This window comes from Rhinolophus sinicus, linkage group LG01 (genome assembly GCF_036562045.2).
Source record: "Rhinolophus sinicus isolate RSC01 linkage group LG01, ASM3656204v1, whole genome shotgun sequence".
NCBI classification, from domain to species: Eukaryota; Metazoa; Chordata; class Mammalia; order Chiroptera; family Rhinolophidae; genus Rhinolophus; species Rhinolophus sinicus.
The window spans coordinates 103,409,326-103,434,464 of record NC_133751.1 but is presented as its reverse complement, the minus strand read 5'-3'; the positions used below and the strand labels follow the sequence as shown (position 1 = coordinate 103,434,464).

General features: G+C 36.4%; 1 protein-coding gene across 2 annotated transcripts in view; it reads right to left on the bottom strand.

Annotated features, from left to right (window-relative positions):
* PLOD2 (procollagen-lysine,2-oxoglutarate 5-dioxygenase 2) overlaps positions 1-25,139 on the bottom strand; it is a 97,075-nt gene that overhangs the window by 56,906 nt on the left and 15,030 nt on the right. For both annotated transcript variants that reach the window (XM_019716707.2, XM_019716706.2), the window contains exon 2: positions 1,145-1,236. In XM_019716707.2, coding sequence (XP_019572266.2) covers positions 1,145-1,236 — 92 coding nt within the window. The remainder of the gene's footprint in view (positions 1-1,144; positions 1,237-25,139) is intronic.

The window sequence follows — 25,139 nt, the reverse complement described above, 5'->3', positions numbered from 1 at the left end:
CATAGCTTATATCAAGTTCCTAACATGGTGCCTTGCACCAAAAAAACATTCCACGCTCTCCCGAGGCTGAACCCTAACAATTCCTTTTGTTGGATTTCATCATTACTTTACCCTGATTTTTCTGTTACTTCCATTGTGCCTTCCATCAGTGCATACTACGATCCTAAGAAACTTCTAACATATTTTTAATTTATCCTTCATTAAACATCTAGCTGTTAACACTCGATCTCTTTTCCAGCAAAAAAAATTTAGCTTCTTTAATAACTGTTCTACATTAACATCTGAACCTAGTCATCTAATGGCAGTAAATACTACCTTCTTTCTTTCGACATTACATATTGGAACAGCTCAGTTTTTCCCTAGGCAAAGCAACCCCCGTCCCTTTTCTTCTTACTTTTTTATTTTTTGTAAATCTGCAAATTTGTTTGTTTGTTTTCCTATCTGGGATTCCTCCCCATTCTCCTCTTACGTGTGGAAAAGATATGGCTAACAGACCCTCATTTCTATTAAAAAATAAATAATTAAAAAAAAATGCCTTTCACAGCTCAGTTTATTAGTTCTACCAAATTTCTCATTTCCTCTGATCATTTATCAATGAGCTATTCCCCTGGAGAAAAGTCTTCTAAAACCTTTTTATATTTTTTAATGTTCCCAAATCCCTCTAACATAAACAAAAAAACAGGAAAAGCAACTCTCCATAATGAGACAGAAAAGGCATCCTTTTTAGCTATATTTCCAATTCTCTGCACAGAAAGAAACACACTATGGCACACAAACATATTACAGGAAAGAATTCTTCTAAGTGAAAAAGAATACTATCAAATCTTAGTTATGCTCTGTTTATCCATAATCCCCCAAAAAGAAATATAAATGTAAAAGTACATAAACATTTTTCTTCTATTTTATAAACAAGTTAATACAAAGCATTATCACGCATTAAGAAATTATTGTCTGTATGGCAGAATTAATAAGGCCAAATGTATCTTTAAAACAATCAAGTGTATATAAATTAATAGCAATTGTGTAACCAAATTTCATCTTCCTTCTGTGGATTACAGATTAGCTGTTGTTATGGTGGTTGTTATAAAAGATGTATTTTAGGCACATAATTTAATATCTCCATGAATTAAATGGCATGCCGTACCTTCACAGTATAATTGAAGTATTTGGCTGACTGCATAAATCGATGAAATCCATCACTTTCTTTTGTTGCTACAGTGATGACTAATAATTTATCTGCAAAGACAGAAAGAAATAACATAAGGTGGTTTACCAAGAAGTTAAATGCTCCCACTTTACAACTCACTCTAGTGATCAGAGACCTCATTAAACCCATGGTAATGTTCTGGTTGTTAATCTACATATGGTTAAACAAAGAGCCATTGAAAACACAGGCAACTCAGATTGGTTACACTACTGTCAAATGATCAACCATCAAATAATGGTAAGAAAGTACATTAATATTTTAGGAAAAGCATGCCCTCTACAGAGAATTTCAACACTTAGAGGAACACTTCCATAAAATACACAAAGTTTTCATCTGTAAAAACAGACTCTCATAGATATTATCTAATCAACCAGCTTCATTGTTACCTAGAAATCATTTGTTACACTCATCACTGAGGTCTGGAAGCACATTATATTACTCAAAACACTAACATGCACAAAAAGAAAAAATCTAATCATCAGACTAATGTTAATTTTTAAAAATAAATTACAATGAATTGGGAGTAAATATTTAGAAACAGAATCTTAACTTTTTCCTCCTATTAATGATTTTTTGTACATGAAAAGTCTGTAAACGCAACATTTACATCACCTTCAGTGTTTTGTTTTTTTCTTTAAAGAATAAAAGGAACCAAAATTAGCACTGCCCTAGTGCTTTTAGTCACCACTTTATATTGTATTATTGTGTTTATATTGTATTATTGTATTTATATTGTATTATTTTCAATCCAACATAACACTCCTTCTTCATAGTAGATAGATTTAAGGGGTCGTTTCAAAATACCAATAGGAGCTAATAAAGAAAATGCTTATTAGGAAAAGACATTGCAAAACGCATAAAAGAAATAACTGCATCAGCAAATGCCAAAGGTGCTGAAACGTTAAAAACAACAACAACAACAAAAAAAAAAAACAACCTGAGGTTATTGGAGGACGAGTGGACTAAGAAAACAAAACTAAAATCTTTTTGACATTCTAAGCGTTGTCATTGGGCCATATCATTTGATTCTCACTTGTCTGTTATCAATAAGAAAAAACTCAGGTCTTAAGTATCCCCTAAGCAATAGACAATCATTGAAAATAGTATTAATGTATTATAGGAATCAATTAAAAACAGTTTCATGACTCAAAGTAATCATCAAATTTTGAATAATTTAAACCATAAAACATAAGTGCAATACACATAAATTAATAAAATCATTTATTAGTCAAGCCAAAAAAGGAAAAACCATTTTCATTAAGATAAATATGTTAAGAGGTATTTCTCACATAATATTCACCATTATGAGAAATAAATATTCAAGGAGAAATAAGTCATTTTCATAAAGTTGTCAGGCCCTAAGTAAATATACTTTAAGAGTACTTTTTCAATTAAGTATTCTTCTTTATAAAAAAAAATTGTAATGTTTCAAACAGTGCTTAACCAATTAAGAAAATCTGATGTTACCATTCACAAACAATTTTGAAATAGTGAATGCCAGATTTTATTTTATAAGAGTGAAGAACATGCTTTTTAAAGTCTCTTTTCTCTGTAATAAAATGACTCTTTAAAGATAACTTTCTTTCTTAACTTTTTCCATATAAATCAGAAGAATTAGCTACAAGTTTAGATTTTGACTGGATAGACTTTTACACCCACCGTTTTCCAGTACAAAATTAACAGCAAGGATTTCCTCAGCCTTAATAGGAAACGTAATGTTGACTAGACCCTTGGGTAGACAGGTACGTTACCTAATCCAATGACTCGGAAGGCAAAACTAATAACGTGTAGTCTACATCTGGCAATCTTATGCCAAATAAGGATCCCTGTTGTTTCAATATCATTGCTAATTACAAAAATAATAAGTAATATTGTTAAATAAAGGTATGTTTAATAACGTTATATATAAACATTTCCTCTCACCTGCTAATCAGTATCATTACTGTGATGACAAATAAATCTTATTTGGGGAAAGTAGAAGAAAGTGCTGACATGTACCCCTCACAAGCCCTCACCAACCAATTCAGCAGTCCAACTTGTTCGACTTGTTCACCGTTTATGAAGTATTCTAAAAATTTAACCTAAATTTGATACACACTTTAGATGTCACTAAAATTTGCACTACGAAATTATTCAAAATAAAAAGACAAGCTGATTGAACTATAGAATCAATGGCAAATGTGAAAAAAGGGAAGGGAAACTGTTATGGTATATATAACAGAATTAAGAGACAATTCAACCAAAGGTAAATCATGGACTTCAGTTGAGTCCTGATTTGAAAAACTAATTGCAAAAACGTATTTATGAGAAAACTAGGGAAATCTGAACTCTAATTGGATATTTGTTGATATTAAGAAATTATTGTTAATTTTCTAGCATGCTAATAACATTGAATTTTTTTAAAAGATCATAATTTAGAGACAGATACTGAAGCATTTACCCAATGAAAGGAGATAGTGTTTATGATTTGTTTCAGTTATTTGGGGTTAGATGAAAGGCAACGGAGAAGGGGGATAAAGATTAAACAAGACTGGCCATATGGGATGACTGTTAAAACTGGATTCCTTTTGTATATGTTTGAAAATTCCTACAAATAAAAAAAAGAGAGTGCAACTTTATGCACAGTCTTTAGCCTTCCGATCAGAAAAATGACAGGAAAATATTCAATATAAAACTATTTTTTAACAGTCTAAATCATCTAAGTAAAAGGAAAGATAAAACAGAAAGCAGAAATTTTCTAACCAAACAAAACGATAATTTAAACAACTATAATTAGTACCTTATCCACCATAGGGAAAATGGGCTTAAATAACAGGCACCCAACAAACACTACCAAAACCAGTCTGTACAGGTGTCAAAGGCAAAAGGGAGCTCAGTGTGGCTACACATAACCTACACCACCACTGTCTGACTCTATTAGAAAATAGGTTACCACACTTGGCATGAGCAAGAAACGTAATATATCAGTGTGATACATCAGAACAACCATTTATTGATGAAAATCGCATCATAGAAAAAAACAAGAAACCTGAAATCATCTTTATAAAATCCCCCAAAATGCCTATCAGTATAGTAAGATTTAATAAATACTGAAGTGGCTAAATATTTAGCTTGCTACAAAAATTCAGATGAATATCAGAATTTCTCCGAAAATCAACTCAATTTATTTAGAAAGGTCAAAACATGCTATGTCTCCCTTATGAATGCACTTACAGTTGGGGGAGAGGGGTGGGGAACACATTGTAAAAGACTCATTTTTTTTCTCCAAATAGTTATTTATATAAAAGCAAAATTTATCAACATTTAGTGCTGACCTATTTTTCAAAAACAAACCATGAGTTTAAAACATAAAGTGTTTTTGCTAACATATCCTGTCTCCAAACACTAAAGCAGCACATAAAAACCATCTGAAATTCATTGTCTAATGATATGCATTGCATTAAGTAACTCAGCACTAGCCCAGCTGCGTTTGATCCCACTGAGGGATAAATCTCCTATCTTCCCAAGAAACTTTCTCTACAGAGTCAAACCAGTCCTCAATTATAAATATACAAATATCAAGAAAAATGACTCTACCATGGGAACTCAGAGTACATTGTTCTCACTCGGCAACTATCTCACTTTATGACCAGACACGTCCTTTATCTGGAAAGATCAGTAGCTCTCGACTTTTACTGGAGGAACATGTTTTCTTATCATGGTTAGCAGAGCGCAAGGGCCAGCAAACTTTTACTGTAAAAGGAATAATTGTAAATATTTTAGGCTTTGTGGGCCACATACAATCTCTGTCACGATTCTCCCTTTTTGTTCTTTCTTCTTTAAACCCTTTAAAACTGTAAAAGCTAGTTTTCTAGCTGTTTGTACAAAGACAGCCATGAGCCAGATTTGTCCTAGCATCATAGTTTGCCACTGTAGTTGGCTGTATAAATCTGAAGACAAACTACTTGGGTTCCCATCTCTACCACTTATGATTTGTTAGAAATTGGTCAGGTACTTAACCTTTGTGTCTCCTCTGTTTCTCATCGTTAATATGTGTGCAATAATGGCACCTAATAGGTTTATAAAGTGGCTAATACACTAAAGTCTACATATGTATTAGATAGTATCTTTCTTATTATTTCTACTCAACAGATGTATGGATAACGTAGGTTGTACCGTGTTTCCCAAAAAATAAGAACTAGCCGGACAATTAGCTATAATGTGTCTTTTGGAGCAAAACTTAATATAATACCTGGTATATATTATATTATATTATTATTATTATCATTTTTGTTATTATTATATTATACCCAGCTTATAGTAAAATAAGACCAGGTCTTATATTGTTTTGCTCCAAAAGACGCATTAGAGCTGATTGTCCCGGTAGGTCTTATTTTGGGGGAAACACGGTAGTTGTGCAAATTTCAGCATTTTATAACTCCATCTCTTTCTCTACCAGAATTAAACACTCAAGGATATAGTACTGTGTTTCCCCAAAAATAAGACCTAGCCGGACAATCAGCTCTCATGCATCTTTTGGAGCAAAAATTAATATAAGACCCAGTATTATATTATATTATATTATATTATATTATATTATATTATATTATATTATATGACCAGGTCTTATATAAGACCCGGTCTTATATTACGATAAAATAAGACCGGGTCTTATATTAATTTTTGCTCCAAAAGACGCATGAGAGCTGATTGTCCAGCTAGGTCTTATTTTCAGGGAAACACGTTAGCTCTTCCCACTCTCAATATTTTATGATACCACTAATGGGGGGAAAAAACAGCTATGTAAAACAGTTCAACTTAAAGCTGTTCATTTAAGTAATTTAGCAAGTAACCTTAGATATACCTTCTCAAATCTTTATATTTCTTCCCAGCTCCAAGCAAGCTATATGCGTAGCACTAACTCAAATTACGATCATTAGCCCAGGTGTCTGCAGCAGCATCCTAAATACACTTTACAAAGCAGCCAGAGCGGGCTTTTCAAAACACTTAGATAGCAGATCTGATCACCCACCACTAAACCCCCTTCAATGGCTCCCCACTGCTCTTAGGATGGCAGCTGAGCTCTAGGACCTCCATGTCGTCCTGATCACCTCTGTCCTTTCCAATCTCATCCACTACCTCTCTCCCCTTTGCTGTCTGCTCCAACCACACTGGCCCTTTCTTGTTTTTCCAACAACGCCTGCTCTCTCCTACCGGAAGAAAAGAGACTACACACGACCACTATCTAATGTCCCTCTTGACCTCTGGAAGCAGTTACTGCCTATTCAAATTTGAGATTCTCACATACGTGCCATTTCCTCAGGGAGACCTTCCCTGACCTACCAAGTGTAGGTCAGTACTCATTACACATTTTCACTGCACCCTCTACCTCTTTCAGTGCACTTATCACAAACTATAATTGTATATGAATTTGCATGGTTATTATTGGAGATTAAAATCTCTCTCCCCAACAAAACTATAAATTCCGGAAAGACAGGACATCTTTTGCTCAGCACTATACACCCAGTGTTTATCATATAGGAAGTTCTTGATAAACATTTGCTGAATGAGTGGATTCAGGGACAAGAGATGTTATGTTTCATATATATGTCTGTGTATAAAATGATTTGTTCTCAATAAAATCCCTATGTAGTTAGGTTTATTATCTCTAATTCATAGATGATGGTCAGGTTTCTACAGGTTAAGCAACTTAGGCAAAGTCACCCAACAAATTACTGGCAAAGCCTCCAGAAGAACGTCAGTTATTCCCCAACAGCTATTTCTTTCCAGTGTTTCACATGACTTTACTTGGTGAGAAATCAAGAGGCTAGAAGTAAATTGAGTTTTACTCGTAATATACGTGCAGAAAAGAGATAATTGAGCAAGTCTGAGACTTCGATCCTTAGAAAGGCCTGCTTGCAGGGTTGGTCCTTGGCTGGCAACTACAAAGCTGGATCTGGGGAGGGCTCCCACCATTCCCTGATAAGAATGGCTCACCGTGCCTAAATTGTGCAAGCAATGTATTTATGATGAACACATGCCTTCCTTCTAAGAGTCTGGCTGCCTATTTGACCAGTCCCCATAAAAACCTTGGGCACTGAGTCTCTAATAAGTGTTCCTGATAAATAACAGTTCACATCTCTTGTCACTAGTTACTGGGGGAATTAAGCAAATCCTGTGACGCTACTGGGAAAGGACTGTCAGAAGCTGAGTCTGGTGGCCCTGGACTTGATCCATGTCGTGTGCCTTTTCCCTCTGAATTTTCTTGGCATCCTTTCGTTGCAGTAAATCATAACCATGAATGTGACAATACGCTGAGTCCTCTGAGTCCTCTAGTAAATGGCTGAACCTGGGGATGGTCTTTAGAATACCCTTCCCATTATGTTTCTAGCTACATGCAGCAGGTTTTCATCTGAAAGAGGCACAATGGGACTAATTGGTTATAGTCTCATATAGGGCTGGATATTGGGTTTTGGGCTCAGAGGCCAGGCTAAAGAGATATAGAAAAGACACCAAATAGATTCCAGAAAAGAAGAATTTGATACATAAGGCAATCATACTCTGTTCCTCCACTGACTGAGGGTCATTTTAACATAAATTGTGGCCTCATGGACAGTCTAGCAAAGCCCACTTCTTTCACAGAGGAGCAGTCCAAGACCTAAAGGAAAATAAGACTTGTCCAGGATCCTGCCACTGGGTGGTAACCAACCTAGGACTGGAACCCAGGATTCCCAACTACTAAAAACACAGTTTTCCTAAGTCTTACTGCACAATTGTGTTACTTTTTTAAGTACTAAATCATCCAAGCACTATGATAAACTGAAGCCATGGAGTCTACAAATTTTATTTTGTGGAATTGTTGAAAGAAATTCAAGACAGAAAATCCTCAAGAACAATTCACACAACAATTTCAACAAGGAAAAAACCTAAAAATGAAGTGTCAAAAAGATATCAGAGGATGCTTTAACATTTTTGTAGAAAAGAAGGGGGAGCAAATGCTTAGAAAAAAAAAAAAAGTAACTTTCAACCACTAATGTTACATCGGGAAATCTTCACACGAGTTAACATTCAAATGGATGCCTGAGTTTCCACAGTTCACTGTGGAAAACTCATAGACATAAAGCAAATTAGACGTTCTGAGCTGTAGTGGGGGACAGGTAATATGTAGGGTGACCAACAATCCTAGTCTGTCCAGGACTGAGATTGCCACAGATAGGGCTTTTAGGTTTTTTGCTTGTTTTATAAATTTTATTGGGGAATATTGGGGAACAGTGTGTTTCTCCATGGCTCATCAGCTCCATGTCATTGTCCTTCAATTTAGTTGTGGAGAGCACAGCTCAGCTCCAAGTCCAGTCGCTGTTTTCAATCTTTAGTTGCAGGGGGTGCAGCCCACCATCCCATGCGGGAATTGAACCCACAACCTTGTTATTGAGAGCTTGCACTCTAACCAACTAAGCCATCCAGCCGCCCCTCCAGCAGCTCAGTGACAGCTCATTTTCTTTAATCTAGTTGTGGAAGGTGCAGCTCACTGGCCCATGTGGGAATTGAACTGGCTCAGAGCTCGAGCTCTAACCAACTGAGCCATCTGGCCGCCCCAGAGCTTTTAGTTTTAAAATTTGGAAAATCCTGGGCAATCCAGGATGAGTTAGTCACCCTAGCAGTATGTACAGTAAGACGAGAGAGGGTGAGTATTGCCAGTTATACACAGAAGACAGAAAGAAAAGTGGTCCAGGGGACAAATGATAGAAGGGCAGTAAGCTAAGGACTAACTCTTCCAGAACCAGAATGTCAACCAACACCAGGTATCAAGTGAAGCAGGACCAGATTAAGACCTTCAGAGGCCTTAGGCACCTAGTAGGTCAAAGTGAACTAAGACCAACTCTGTCCCTCATAAACACTTCAAATCATAATACACATTTTAAAACCTTTTTTGAAATAAAAAAATGTTGTACACATGCTAAAATTAAGAGGCTTTTTTTTTTTAAGGTTTTCTGACTGTCGTTTTGGGTGCCCATGTTTTCTGATTATATATATATATATATATATATATATATATATATGGAGAGAGAGAGAGAGAGAGAGAGAGAGAGAGAGAGAGAGAGAGAGAGAGAGAGAGAGAGATTGACAAATTTCAAGACAGAGTCAAAAAGGCTATTGTGGCTGCTTGCTCACGGTTTGTGAAAGCATTTGCGAGTCAGGTAGAAATACAGAAGGAAGATTTATTAGAGGAGGGTCAGCTGGGCAGAGTCTGCTGGAAACTATTGCTTCAAGTCTTTGTTTGTCTGAAGTTTTACATTTTCTAACCAGGATGTAAACTGCTTTAGCCGGTAATGGAATTTTCTATTGAGTTCGGCTTTGTTTGTTGGGGTGGGGGAAGGTGCAGTTAAACTGGTTATCTTAGTACAACTTTGCATACGTTATGTAGATTTAAGTTGGGCCCAAGAGTGAATCCCAATACAGATGTAAAACCTCTCCAAATCACAGGGCCAGCACTGGGCCCAGGTAAACAGAACAACTGAAACTGGTCTGCATAGTAAATGTATAGTAAACAGAGTCATTAAGGTTTGACAGGAGGAGAGGAAGGCAAAGAAAAGAAAGAAAACTTTCAAAAAGTCCCAAGCTTAATTATGCTTGTTAAATTGAATTATACCAGAGATCCAAATCTCAAAATAGAGGATATGGTCTTATCAGCTACTAATATTATGCTCAAGAATTCCTAACAGCTGGTTGCTTTCACAGTGCTATGAAAGCTTAAAGGTAGAATAACATACAAATAGATGATTATATCACAAAAAACAACCAAAATAGTTTATTTGCTGTCAATAAAACTTGGACACTTGTTAGGCTAAGACTGAAATTTTAGAATAAGAGACTCAATTTTTTCTAGGATGAGGTATAATTTTTAATATCTCAACAGTACCCATATACTTTAGAAAAACATTTAATACACACATACAAACCATTCAATTTGTGGGGAAAAAAAAACCTGTATTCACAACCCTCTTCCAATAACTCTTTTTAACACCCCACCCTCCCTTACAATATACTATCCATGACCTAAATGTTAGGGACACAACCTAAACTGATAGACAATGAGAAGAAAATTAAAGGGGACCTAGTCCTCCACATCATGGAGATAAAATGTGAGGACTGGATTGCAGCCAAAAACTATACACTAAGTTCCAACAAACTGTTCCTGGAATTTAGTAGGGGAAAGTAAAACTCAAACACCGAGAATGAATCATGCTAAGCGGAGCATAAAGCATATCTTAAAAAACTGAAAGGGGAAAAAGTGTGCTAAGAGTCTTACTCAAATACAAATACAAGCTCAAAACTAAGTGTATACATGAGACAGCTGACCAAAACAAACAAAAAAGTCACCTTAACATTAGGGTCCCCACTGTAATCTGCGCAGCCCATGCATGGAAAATTGAGACATTGCGTGGAAAATTGAGACATTGTTGTGCTACACTAAGGAGAATTTTGACAAACCTGAACCATGGTTAGAGGTCTGGCAATCATTTCATATACTGAATAGTTGAGGCATGGAGAGTTTTTCTACCTGCAAAAAAAAAGATTCACCACCTCCCCATCTCCTCATACTTGAAGACAAAAAAATAGATTTCCTCTAAATTATTTTACAGGCGATAACTAGCTGAGGGAGAGAATTAATGGAGAGGAGGCAGATTTTGTACCGATATTGTCTTGATCCATTTGGACTGCTGTAACAAAATACCACAGACCACATAGCTTAGAAAAACAGAAATGTGTTTCTCACAGTTCCGGAGGGGTGGAAGTCCAAGGTCCTGACACCAGCATGGTCAGATGAGAGCCTCCTCCTGGTTCATAGCAAGTGCCTTCTGGCTGTGTCCTCAAGAGAAGGATGGAAGGACTGCAGTCTCTTTGGAGCACTAACTTGATTTGTGAGGACTTCACCCATGACTTAAGCACTTCCCAAAGGTCCCACCTTCTACTACTTATCACCTTTGGGGATTAGGATTTCAACATATGAATGGGGGGGGGAATGGTACAAACATTCCAACGATACCAAATACAAAGTACCATTAACAGAAGGCAGAATGAATGGATTTGACTTAGAGAAGCAGTTCCCCATCTTTACAAATATTAATACAAAGTGTATAGGACCATTTTCCAAAATTTATGACTTGGAGAGCGCACTTAATCCCTTCAAAAGTTATGAAATATATACCTTGGATGTAATTTTAATGTCAAAGGAAAAGGGACCCACCCCTTTCACAGACCCAATAGACTTTTAACTGTTGAATTCCAAGGTTTCAAAAGATTGCAGCAACCTCCAACATAGAAAGATGTATGAGCAACAAGAACTTCCTTTGAATGGAACTGTTTAACTCATCTGCTGGCCAAATGCTTTAGCAGACTATGAATTGTCTGCCAGAAATCTGGTGCCGAGGTTGTAAAGTCCGTTCAAACAAATTTGATCTATTGCTGTTTATTCCATATTTTACAAAGGCACTAAAAATATGTCCCAGACTCATAAGCAAAGAGCATCAATAGTAAAGTTCACAACCAGAACAAAACAGCAGGAGCTGAGATAATATATTCCAGCTAACTCACTTACAAATGGAAAGAAGAGTTGCCCTAGGGAAGAGGCCACCTTGAGATAAACTGTGTAGTGAAGCAAACCATGCTCTAAGGGAAAGCTGGAAGGGTGAGGTGCCTAAACCAAGATGGCCTCTACTTCTCTATAATAGAAAACTCTTTTTGAAGAAGTCTGCCTAACCTGAAGGAATGAAAATAAATGAATCTGGGATGCAAAATTAAAAGTGGATCTGATAAAGTGTGGTGTGGCTGAAATGGAAACAAGAGGAGGAAGTCATAACTTTCATTCACCATCTTCAAGTGAAACTTTTGCTTATTTCACTCCACAGGGCCATAATCACATTCCAATAAAATTTTTTAAAAGATGACATTTTCTATTGCATCAACCGTTGCATAAAATTAGTACATTTAATCCAAGCGGGAGCCCATCGTCACAGTCCTGTGAGTTTTATGGCATCTATTTTGGCAACTCAGAATCCTCACCCACAACTTGCTAATTCTCCACACTGTTCAAGTTGAATTTGCCATGTAAGAAATTGCTAAAAAATTGAAGCAGTATATATTTTGGGGATATAAATTAAATGTAGGTGATTTGATATGTACAACTATAGATAATTTCTATAGATACTACAAGACTCCAAAAACTGAGCTTTTATTATTCATTTTGGGTTATAAACTGTCATAAACTTTCATCTTTATGTAAGAGAAATACCTTATTTTTTGGAGGATATTCCAGAAAATATAAGAAACATTGTAGCATTCACTGTGCCAAGGTAGAGATTTTAAAATATATATACAAATGACTGATTTTTCCTTCATCAGCTATTCTTTGTAACTTAATTTTTGGACTAGGTAATAAAGTAGAAAGTGATGTTCTTTCACAGCCCTTTCTCCCTTCCATCTTTGGATGCTTCAAGAGATGTGTTAATACATATACAAGCAAATACCTCATACTCTACAAGCCATCTTGCATCTTTTTTTAAAAAAATTTACATATTTCAAGATATTTTTAAAAAGAATCCACCTGCACAGTATTCCATCATATGGATGAACCATAATTTGATCAACCACCATGCTAGTAACAGATATTTACATTGTTTCCAATCCAATGCTGTACTTAAAATAAACCTGCAATTAATAATGATGTATAAGTAATTTTTTACATGTAAGATTGCATCTGCAGAATAAATTCCAAGTAGAATTTCTGGGTCAAACATTTTCTTCCCATTTACAATTTATCTTTTGACTTTGTTTTGACTGCATGATTTTTGCCAGGCAGAATTTCTTTTCTATCGGCACTGTCCTAACGGCATTGTATTTATCAGCTATTAACTCTTACCTCTTCTAGGTTTTGTGCTAACTTTAGAAAGGCCTTCCACATGCTGCAATTATGAAATCATTCTTCTGAAACAATTAATAATTATTACAATAAAAAACAAGTAATAAAATATTATTCCATATTTCTTCTAGTATTTGTATAGTTTTATTTTTTACATTTCTATCTTTTATTTATATAGTTGATGCTGAATAAATGAAATGCTAAATCCGCTGAGGGTTTATCCCATATTATTCCAAACAAGGAAGGCCTCAGGTTCCATTCTGAATTACCAAAAGCTATGACAAATTAACATGTTAATGTTTTAAAGAAAAATATTATTTATTTCAACTATGATTACAAGGTAACCTGTGACTTTTTGTTCAAACACAGAATAAACCAAAAGGTAGTTTATATGTCTTAAAGTATACAAATTCTGAAAACACTGAAATTAAAAGAAACATAATACTGTTCCACAATTTTTTTTCTAAATAAAATTGGCTTTATAACACTATTTTGATGGCTATAAAGCCCTATATAGAAGGTTCTCTATGTGCTCCCATCTGCCACAATGACAAAAACTTCTCTGGGATGTAATGACCTCTGTCTGACCCAATAAGCTCCCTACTGTATAATGCCTCCCTTATGTCTTCTCTCAGATTTGAAGAGTAACTTCCTCAAATTCTGAACCAGGTCATATGTTAAAAGACATACCTGGATGATTGTCACAGACAAGTCAGGCCCCTGTCTGATTAACCTTGGGACGCTGAGCTGGCCATTGTCCCAGCACAGCCTCAGACACAGCAGTCATGGTTCATCAGAACCCCTGCACAACACGCCCAGATCCAGGGGGCGATAGATAGTATGGTATGGGTAAGTACGCACCTGGGCATGGGGCTGAGCAGGCTTCAAGGTCAGCCGCAAAGGAAGTCTACCCAATTGACCTTGCACCTTATTTCATGCAAAACAATATAAAACCCTGAATATGTTGACTTTTCTAAGTTTTGTAGCCATGAAAATGTATAGGGCAGGTCAACTTTAGCATGGAGCCAAAGGTCTTTCTGAACATACATTTATATTCTCACAGTGCTCTAAGTACAGTTTTATTCAAGTTCAAAAACAGGGAAAGAAATCAAAGACATTGCTATCCTATAGTAAACACATATATGTGATTAAAATGAGTCCTCCTAAACAGCTTATTACAGTTATTAAAGTGTTTGATTTCAATCTATTATCATTCAGGCACTAAAGAGACAATATTTCCCAGTTGCTGATAGTTTTCAGAGAAATGTTTGCTTATTCCTTCTTGGAACTTTCAACCTCTGGCCTTTCTACACTCATTTAGTTTCCTTCCATCCCTGGGGATTGCTGAGCACTGAAGATCCAACTGGACCCTTATTTACTCCAGTCACTCCCAGTCTGGTCCATCACATCAACAGACTTGTCCAGTGGTTTACTAACGTGCATCGGAAATACCCAAAGGCTGCTTAAAACATAATTTCTGGACCACCCCCCAGAACTCCTGACTTGTGTCTCTTGGAAGAGGCTCAGGAATAACTTGTGGGCACCAGGCGTCAGCAGCAGGATGCTGATGATACTGAACAGAGATCCCACTGTAATAACGACATCCTGGGTATGCCCATGTATATACACACCGCGTATCTCTGATTCTAGATAACAGTCCAGCAAGGAAGTTAAACAAGGAAGAAAGAAATCAAGAGCAGGTGGGGTAGTGCCAGAGAAGAACAAATTTTAGGTGGGCCTCAAAGATGGGGTAAGATTTAGCTAAGTCAGAAATGGGGTGAAATAACAGTGTTTTCAGTATCCAGAATGACAGGAGATGGTTAATTGCACATCATTATTTAAAAGTGAGAGAACACAGCTGGGAGCCAAGATAGGGCAGACTATGGAGGTCAAGGCCACAGACATGGGGCTCTACGTGGAGGATGCCACAGGAGGTTTGAGCAGAGAACCAACATTCTAAAGGTGCCATGATTTCATGCACTCCTTCAAAAAATATTGTGTCAAGACTACTATGTACCAGACACTGTTCTAGAAGCTGAAGATTCAAAAGTGAATAAAAGAGACCAAAAAAATAAATGAATCGATGCCATAAAAAGGTGGACAAAAACCAAACAAAATATTTCGTCTAACTTAGAAGGCTAAAGAGGAAGGGGTAAGGGTACGGGGCATCGTGAATGTGTAGCCGGGTGGGCTGGCATAACCACGTTTCACCCAGAGGGTCACATGAAGCATAGGACATGAGCTAGCAGTGCAAATATCTGAGGGGAAGCTTTCCAATAAGAGGAAACAACAAACACAAAAATCTCCCTGAACCCAGTTCAGGCCTCACATGTCAGTGGGGGAGAGAAGGGAGGATACTACAGGCAGCACAATGGCCAGAAGACACAAGGCAAGACCAAATGAGATAAGCTCAGAAGTCAGAGTGAATATATTGCACAGCACCTAGCAGGTCATTGTAAAGATTTTTGCTTTTACTCCAAATGCAACACAAAGCTATTAGAAAAGTTTGAATGAAAGGATGACATAATAGTTGCTCAAATACTACTATTAATAATAATATGTCCAGAGGGTAAGGGGGGTGGGGGGTGGGAGATGAGGGTAAAGGGGATCAAATATATGGTGATGGAAGGAGAACTGACTCTGGGTGGTGAACACACAATGGGATTTATAGATGATGTAATAAAGAATTATACACCTGAAATGTATGTAATTTTACTAACAATTGTCACCCCAATAAATTTAAAAAATAAAAAAAAAATATTTGTATATATATATATGAAGAGTAGCCAAAACATAGCATTTGTTTTCTGTTTTTTGTTTTTTTCTCATGAGCTAATATTATATGTATAAGGAAAATAATTCAGCAGAACTATTTCTTTCTTTGTTTCTGTCAATTTGGTTTTATACTGTTTGAAAGACCTCTAAATTTCAGTTGCATTTTGTTCAAAATAAACTGGCAAAATTCAATCAACCTAAAAATATATATATATAATAATAATAATAATATGTCTAACATGTAGATACTATTAACTTATTTAATCCAGTTACTATACAGCTATGCCAACTTTAATTACATTGCCCAAAATTAAACAGATGGTAAGTCTGTCAGAACCTAGATTTGAACCCAGATAGCCTGGCCCCAGAGGCTGTGCTCATAGCTGCCATACAAATTCTGTGTCCCATAATCTGACTAACGTTTAACACGGTTACTTGGGCTGCTACGACTGAAAGAGGTGAAGGGTAAAATGATGAAGGCTGACTAGAGAGTGTTTATCTACAACAATAATCTAGGCTAGAGGTCATGACAATATGGACCAAGACGCTGCATTAAGAAGGTAAATGGTATCCATTTGGGTCGTTATGAAGGTAGATAAAACAAGACTGTCTGACAGATTAAACGTGGGGTTTGAGAGAAAGGAGTGAAGTCGGACTCCATATTATTTAAGAAGACTAGTGGAAAAGATCAGCCTGCTGCATAAGTTAAATGCTAAGAAATTGTTTAAATCAAAAGGATTTACTGTGACCTTCTGGAGGATAAGAAATCTAAATGTCATATTCTCTGTCCTGAAGGGGATACTTACAGTCCGCATAACTTCTCTAGGTTGATGTTTGTTAGCTCCTGGAGGAGTTATGGACACCAGCTATCAACAACCTAAACGTGTATTAAGTGTTTCATTATAATGCATAAAACAGGATAATGATCAAGCTCATCCTTCCCACAATGTAAACCTTTTCTGTGATTTATAATACTGTATTTAGATTTTCACTGGTTTTAGCAGAAATCAACATGCAGGCTTTTTTTTTCTTTTTTAAAAATCTATTTGTAGAATAAGCAAGCCATAGTTGCACATTCCTGTATAAACGCAATCATTTTAGGTCATTAGTAAGAAATGTGTTACAAGATTGGAATGTGTATGCTGAAAAGCAACTGGGGAAAAGAAATATCAGCTATTAGCAATGAACTTTGTTAGAGAAAGGTCACTGGGAAAAAGTTTATCCCTCCTTCTCTCTTTCTTTCCCTGTCTTTTGTAAAACCATATTCCATTAATATGTTGCTGCAAAACATGAGAAAGGGTTCCCCAACTGATTCTTCAAGAACAAAAACATAGCAAGGCATTAAGTAGATATAAACAGGATACATATTTAAAGCAGATATTTATAAATAGCTTCCCTTTTAATGCAATCTAATCTCAGCACTTTATCTCCACACAGGGGCAGGATGCTTCTGTGTATGGGGTCAGGATGTATCTGGACAAGTCAGCAGCTCAGTCAGGGAACCTATGTCACAGGAACCAGATACCCTGGTGGGAAAGCTCGGCCAGTGTCACATGGGGCCAGAGGCTGTGGGGAATCCTCAAAAGCCTCTACACTCCAGAGTCAAAAAAGGAGACATTCCCAACTGCTGAAAGGGTTCCTGGCATTACCCGTTGAGAACTCCCCAGGGAAGTCTGATTTCACTGTGACCCAGAAGCAGAGGTAAGCACTCAGGATTTTCCTAGCATCGGTGACTTCTCCAACACTCCGTACTTGCTCTTAATTCCAAAATTTCTCAAAGTATAAGAAAACTCACAATAATGTCATAAACTTGTGTATTGTTAAATATGTATATACCTCAAAGAATATGGATTAAACTACACTGTTTATGTATAGTTTTTCAGAAATACACAGTATGATTTAAAATAATAAAAAAGATATCTTAAATTCACAAATTACTTTCGGTTAGCATTTTTAGTCATTGAGCATTGCAGTCAAACCATGGAGCTTTTGATCTTTCTCTAAAAGCTTTTTAATGGAAATCATACTGTAAGATACTATAGTTAAGCAAAGGATGCCAAATAAATATCTTTCTGATATTTCATCATCATTTCTTACTATACTTTCCAGTGATAACAGTAATTCCCCCAAACACACCTAATTCTACAGAGCTATTTATCCCCATAAGCCCAGAAAGAACATTTTTCACATGCTGTTTCTGACTTTTAATTTCCTGGTCCCCGTTTTGATGCCTGAGTGTCAGTGCGCCTGCTCCTATCAATAGCACCGCCAGTTACTGCCTCCTTATAATGTGTGTATTATGTACTGAGAGGTTGAAACTCATTTTTTCATACGGTGTATTAAAGTCAATAAATGGTTTTCTTATCTTTAATCATAAGTAATATAAGGAAACAACTGGATGTTTATGATTAATTATGGGCAAAAAGTACAAAGTTAACGTTTGATTTAAAATTGCTGTATTTCATCAATGTTCACCAATAATAAAATGATCAGTACTAAATGAAGTTGCGAGAGATTTATCTTGCATCTTACTTAAACTTCATACACTCCGCAGATGCAGTTCAGAAAATAAGATGTAACATTAGGCAGGTTCTAGTTTTTACTGAAAGAAAAGTTAGGCTGCCCTAAAACATTCTCAGGCTGAAGCAGTAAAAAATATCTCGGGCTTCCATGGTATTTGGTGGAAAAATTGTGTTGCTTTGATAATTATTCGAATGGCATGGAAAAAATTCAAAACTCCTTCTGGGGAAAAAATACACACTCATACATGCCCACACCCTACCTACAAGTTCTTCTGCCAAAATAAAACAACTAGCATTTGAAGAGATTTTAGACATAAACTCCACACTCTTCTTTCTTTAGGACAGTAATGTTGGACCCTGCAAGACACCTAAAGAACTTTCTAAAGATATTGATGCCCAGGAGCCACCTCAGCCAGACCAATGAATCATTCAGAATTTGGAGGTTATTCTTACTTCCCATTTGAGAGACAGATCACTGTGGTCAGAGAGAAACTTGTTCACCACGGGAGTGCCAGAGAGGCAGGGGCACCTGGAAATCCAGCCTATGAAAACGGAAAGGAGTCCCCAGCCTCAGGAGCAGTTTATATTCCTGAGCTACAGATTTAAACCCTGCCTCCACTCCACCTTGGAACCCAGAAAATAAGCCTCAGGGGCTTTCCTCTCCGTTTCTTAATAAATACTTACTGACCCTTCCCTGTGAACCAAGTACTGTGTGACATGTTAGAGATACAATGGTAAAAATTTAGGGTAATGCAAACTCCAGCAGCTGAGTTAGCCTCAGCTCCTACTTGACACATAGCAGGCATTCAATGAATATCTTTGGAAGGAAGAAAGGCACTCAATAAATATTTTTGGAAGACTTGATCACTATCTTCATGGGCTAATAATATAGTGTGTGTGGGGGGGGGGGGAGAGGGTGGCAGAGAGTAAGCAAATAATTGCATTAATAAGTGCAAGTGAAAATTGTGATAAATACTAAGAATGTATTCAAAGCAAGAATGAGATGAGAAATTTTAACAGAGTAAGTTTTAAATTGAAAGGTTAGGGAAGAAGTCAGGAATTCACACTAAAACTGAGACCTGCAGGAAAGATGAGTTCAGGTGAAGAATTGTGCTGCTTTTATAAGGAGATGGAACTCTATACAATCCGGTGACACTGCTGTCTCAGCGGCCCCTCTATGCCAGCTAGGGGGTTAGAGGATTGGTTCCAATGTCCCTTACTGTACCACCGACCAAATGTTTCTGTCAACAAAGCAATCACCAAGTTACAATTTAACACAATTTCTTCCTTACTTTTCAAAAAGATAAAGAAAATATTTATTCCTTTGAAAGTAACTCGAAAAAAGCCCCCACTGAAGTTATTATCTACTGTTATTTAATATCCTTTATTAAAAAAACTAATATTTTTCTATACAGATTTTCGTCACCTAAATCAATGTGTGTACAGTATTTTATCTTTTCAGTAAATAGAAAACTATGTAATCCAACAATTTTCCTTGTTTGATTCAATTAACAAAACATTTAGTGCCCAATTCACTGTCCAGCTATATCAAGCTATACCCTCCTAATGTTTCTCTCTACTATTTTGTCCTTGTCTTTGCCAATTCATTCTCAGTCTCTTTTTCCAGTTTTTCTTCCTCCATCTGTTCCTGGAAACCAAGTGGCACATAAAAGAATCGCCAGGAACCTTTTTTCAACTACAGGGTAGCTGAATTTATATGCAAAGATGGTCAATGGAAATACTATAAAACCTAAACCCCTTATATTACAAGATTAATTTTCCAATTAAACTAAATGGAAAGCAGGGAAGAAGGGAGTATTTTCCAGGCATATAAATCTCCCAGTGCTTGCCTTTAAACGTAATAAGTAACAAACAATAAAAGCTAAATTCAAAATAAAGCTTTTTAATTAATATACTGCATCAGATCATAAGAGAAAGGCATCATCAACACATTCCGACCTCCTGTCAAATCAAATTGACTGATGCCTGGTACAAACCATGGCTGACTCACACTCATGGCAGATGCCCTCGTCTTACAGTCATGAGTGCAGGTTCCCCACTCCCACCCCAACTTGTTCCTGTCTCCCTTGTTTTGGTTATATGACAATTTCTGTAAACTTAAAAATCTGCTTCAAGCTGCTCTGTTATGTTCCAATACTTTATACCACTTCTCAGTGTATTCTCTCCCCCACACATAGCTCAGTGAATTACAACAGCTGTTTTGGCTTTCTTCCTCAAGTTTAACACTCGCACTTCCCTTGCAAAATTTCTGTTGCAGGGGCCTGTTTTTCAGCACCAAGTGAATAAACACTTGAATAACAACATTATAGACATAAAAAAAAGACTACATTTTATTTATTTATTTTAATTTTTTAAATGTGTTTTTCCAGGACCCATCAGCTCCAAGTCAAGTAGTTGTTTCAATCTAGTTGCAGAGGGCGCAGCTCACAGTAGCCCATGTGGGGATCGAACCCGCAACCCTGTTAAGAGCACCATGCTCCAACCAAGTGAGCTAACTGGCTGGCCCATAAAAAGACTACATTTTAATAGCAGTAATTATTAAAGTAACTGTAAAATAGTGACCAAAGTCTCTCAAGGAAGTTTCAATCCAGGCAAAACAAGAATGACAATATAAAAAATGGCAGCTAGAGTCTATATGCCTAACTGAGGCAAATTTAGTCAAATTTAAACTTTTAACATGCAAAATGTTAACTCCTCTGTTCCTCTCATATTCCCCATCCAATCCATCTGCAAATTCTATCCACATCACAGAATCCAATCTTACCTGGTCACTTTCTGTGACTGGCCTACACCTGGGCACCATCATGTCCTCCCTGGACTTCTGAAATGGCCTCCCTTCATATCCCTGCCCACTTCAGTCTATTCTCCACACTGCCACCACAAGGGCACATCTGTAACTCTATCAGTTGAGGGCTACAATGTACAGTTGAGCAGCTGTACTGGAAGCGACCCAGCAAAGGAGCCAAAGGGAAGAACGGGGCTGAAATCCAGACCTCCTCCATTCCAAAGAGGTAACTTACTCCAATTCACAGATCTTCTCTGTTTTTGCCTCTGAACATTCCAATGGCTTCTCTCTTGTTCTCAAATTCCAGTTCTGTGCCATCGTCTCCAAGAGATCTGGTCCGTCATTCTGCTCTCCCCTTTCCCCACCGCCCCTCCCTGTCCCTACTGCAGGCATACAGGGAAACATCCTGGGACACATCACGCACATCCGGGGCTCCAGGTGTTAGCACCTGTGACTGCTGCTGCCCCTAACGCTCTTCTCCCAGCAACAACCCCTCCCTTCAAATCGCTGCTCAAATGTCATCAGTATGAAAAGCCTCCCCTGAAAACAGTACCTAAAACAGCCTCTTCGACCTGCAAACTCTTACCCCAATCCCATTTTGTTCTTCTTCTTAGTAGTTACATCTACCCAGTACATCTGTTTATTGTCCCCTCTCACTCCACTAGAATGTACGCTCCATTTATATGAATATACAACTCACAAAAGAATAGCAGTGACAAAAAAAATAAATGCTTTTATTTTGGCAACAAGAGAAACAAATCACTACAAAGTTAAGGAATAAAGAGGATAAACAGAATCAAACCTTATTTTCCTCTAAAAACTGGAAGAGATTCTTTTAAAGTAATGCTGCTGAGAATTCCATACAACAGACCATTTAGTACCCTACTGGTGGAGATGATAATACATGCAACCTTCAGGAAAGCAACTTGATAATATGTAACAAAGTAATAAGAGTTCATAGCCTTTGATTTAAATATTGCTTCTTGGACCTATCCTGTAAAAATGGAAACCAAATACATTTTCAAGACCATCCTTACAATATTACTTTGTTAGTACAAATAGCAAACTATATATCCAATAATAGGATAATAGTTATACAAATTATGGTATAATCCCAGGACAGATATTAAAATGTTACTTACAACTCATGACTTGAAGTATTTGAAGCCATTATAAGATACTGAAAATTTCAGTGTTTATGCATAAGGTAGAATACAAATTAACTCTATGTGCTTATCAATAAGTGTATATATCCTGTATTTATAAAGAAAACATGTGAAGTTATATGAATGGAAAAAAAGAAAAAAATACTATCACAACATTTTACATTATTTACTAATGATAGTGGAATCACGGGCAAATTTAATTTATTCTTCTTAATGCCCTCATTTTGAGTTATAAGCATACATTTTCATTGTAACAAAAATACAATTTTTAAATGAAGTTACACAATCTTCATGAAGTCTGTTATATCCTAGTTCTTAACTGATTCTTACTGGTGCTTCTACATTTTACAAGAGATCTGTAATTTCTTATTAGAGCATTCAGAATGATTTACAGATGAAAAATATTAGAAAGGGCTAAACTGACTGCATACTGGGCATGTGATATTATTTTGGGTACATGTCATCAAAATAAATCCAGATTTAAATGAAACAACATTTGCATGTCTCAACTCCAAATAATTTTGAGGAAGACTAACATTCTAATTTTAATGCAAAATACTCCCCTATAGATGTGCTCACAAGTTTCAGCCACAACCTTATTTACAGTTTCTGCTATGAGCAAAAAAACTACAAAAGTTTAAAAAAAAAAAAAAAAAAATTACATGAAAACCAAACTTTCAAATAAAAAACATTGAAAATAAATCTATAATTATGAATTATAGTTATGATGATCCAAAGTTTTCTTTGTATTTGTGTTTTCATGAATACATAAGAAGTGGAGTCAAATTAAATCCTTCCTTCCTAAATGAGCCAGAATGTTTCTGTATCTCTTGCCCTTCTAAAATTTCAGAATGCTTGAAAGCCCCTGGAGCCAGGTAAGTAGTTACTGAAAATTAATAGGATGTTGTATAAGATGAAACCACTAGAAACTAAGAAAAAGAATAAGTAGCTGAAAGTCAAACAAACATTATAAATTGTAATTAGAGGTAAGCAGTACTACACTGTCCCCACACAAGATCCACTGGCCTAAAAAAAAGGAGGAGGAGAGGGGATAAATTCCTATTACTTAGTTGCTTCTATTTTGTAGTTTTATTGCATTTTCCTCATGACTTTTTTCAGTAGTTGTTCTTCTTGAAACTTGAGAAAGCATTCAGTGATCTTAGAACTTCATACCTAATAGAGCCCATGTTAATAAGCAGATCATGTGTCATGTAATGCCGAGCCCATAATCACCTCCCTACTGTCTTACGTATCCTAAAATTCTAAAATTGTTGGAAGACTTGTCAAGCTTCAAGAACAACTACTGAATAAAGTCATGGGAAAAAATAGATATTAAAGCTATGAATTTCCCCAACTCCTTCTGAGCTAAGCTTCTAGATGAAAATTATGCCTTCTTTCAAATGAATTCCTACGAGATCTGGAAGACATGACTGCCTTCTCCCCACTACTTTTGGCTGTTTCTCTTTGTAGGCATGGTCCAAAAGATGTGGGGTGACTCTACATTAGTGTTCCAGCCTTCTACTTTGTGTAGGGAGGAAGAGAAGAGTGGAGGGAGGGTAGGGGAAGGAAGGAGGAAGGGCCTGAACAGACATTTCTCCAAAGAAGATATACAAAAGGCTAACAGGAACATAAAAAGATGCTCAACATTACTAGTCATTAGGAAAATGCAAATTAAAACCACAATGAGATATCATTCCTCACCTCCTAGAATGTCCATGATGAAAAAGACAAGAGATAGCAAATGCTGGGAAGGATATGGAGAAAATGAAACCCTTGTTTCATCATTGCTAGGAAATTAAATTAAATTAATACAGTCACTATGTGAAACAGTATGGGGCTCCTCAAAAATTAAAATAGAATTACCATATAATCCAGCAATTCCACTTCTGGGAATATATCCAAAGGAAACAAAAATACTAACCCTAAAAGCTCTCTGCACCCCCATGTTCATAGCAGCATTATGTACAATAGCCAAGACATGGAAACTACTCAAGTATCCATGATAGATGAATGCATAAAAAAGTTGCTATATATGATATATACAGATGGTGCCAAAAAAAATGTATACACATTTTAAGAAAGGAAAACAACTGTATTAAAATTACCCTGATGGTAACCACTTTGAGCATCTCTTGTAATTGCAGAAGTCAAACGTGACTTGTATTCATCTTTTGTTATCAGTATATACTATTACAATTTTAATTCAGTATTTTCCTTTCTTAAAATGTGTATACTATTTTTAAACACCCTCTGTATATGTAACACACACACACACACACCACACACACACAACAGAATATTATTCAGCCATTGGAAAAACAAGGAAATCCTACCATTTGAGATCATGTGGATGGACCTTGAAGGCATTATGCTAAGTGAAATAAGTCAGACAGAGAAAAATAAATACTGTATGATCTCACTTATATGTGGAATAAAAAAAAAAAATCAAAAAGACATTAGACTTGTGGTTACCCGAGCTCGATGGTGAGGGAGGGAGAACTGGAGGAAGATGGTCTAAAGTACAAGCTTCCAGTTATAAGACAAATAAGTACTAGGGATGTAATGTACAACATGACTATCGATTCAGTTTCTTGAATTGAAGAAGCAGGGACTGTAATGAGGGGAAGTATTAAAATAAGCGGGTGCCAAAAAATGCATATACATTTTAAGACACCCTCTGTCGATCATCTTTAAAGAGAGTTTCCAGTTCTAAAAAAATCACTTTTGGAGACTATCGTGATAAGGAATCATCAAAAACAGCTTA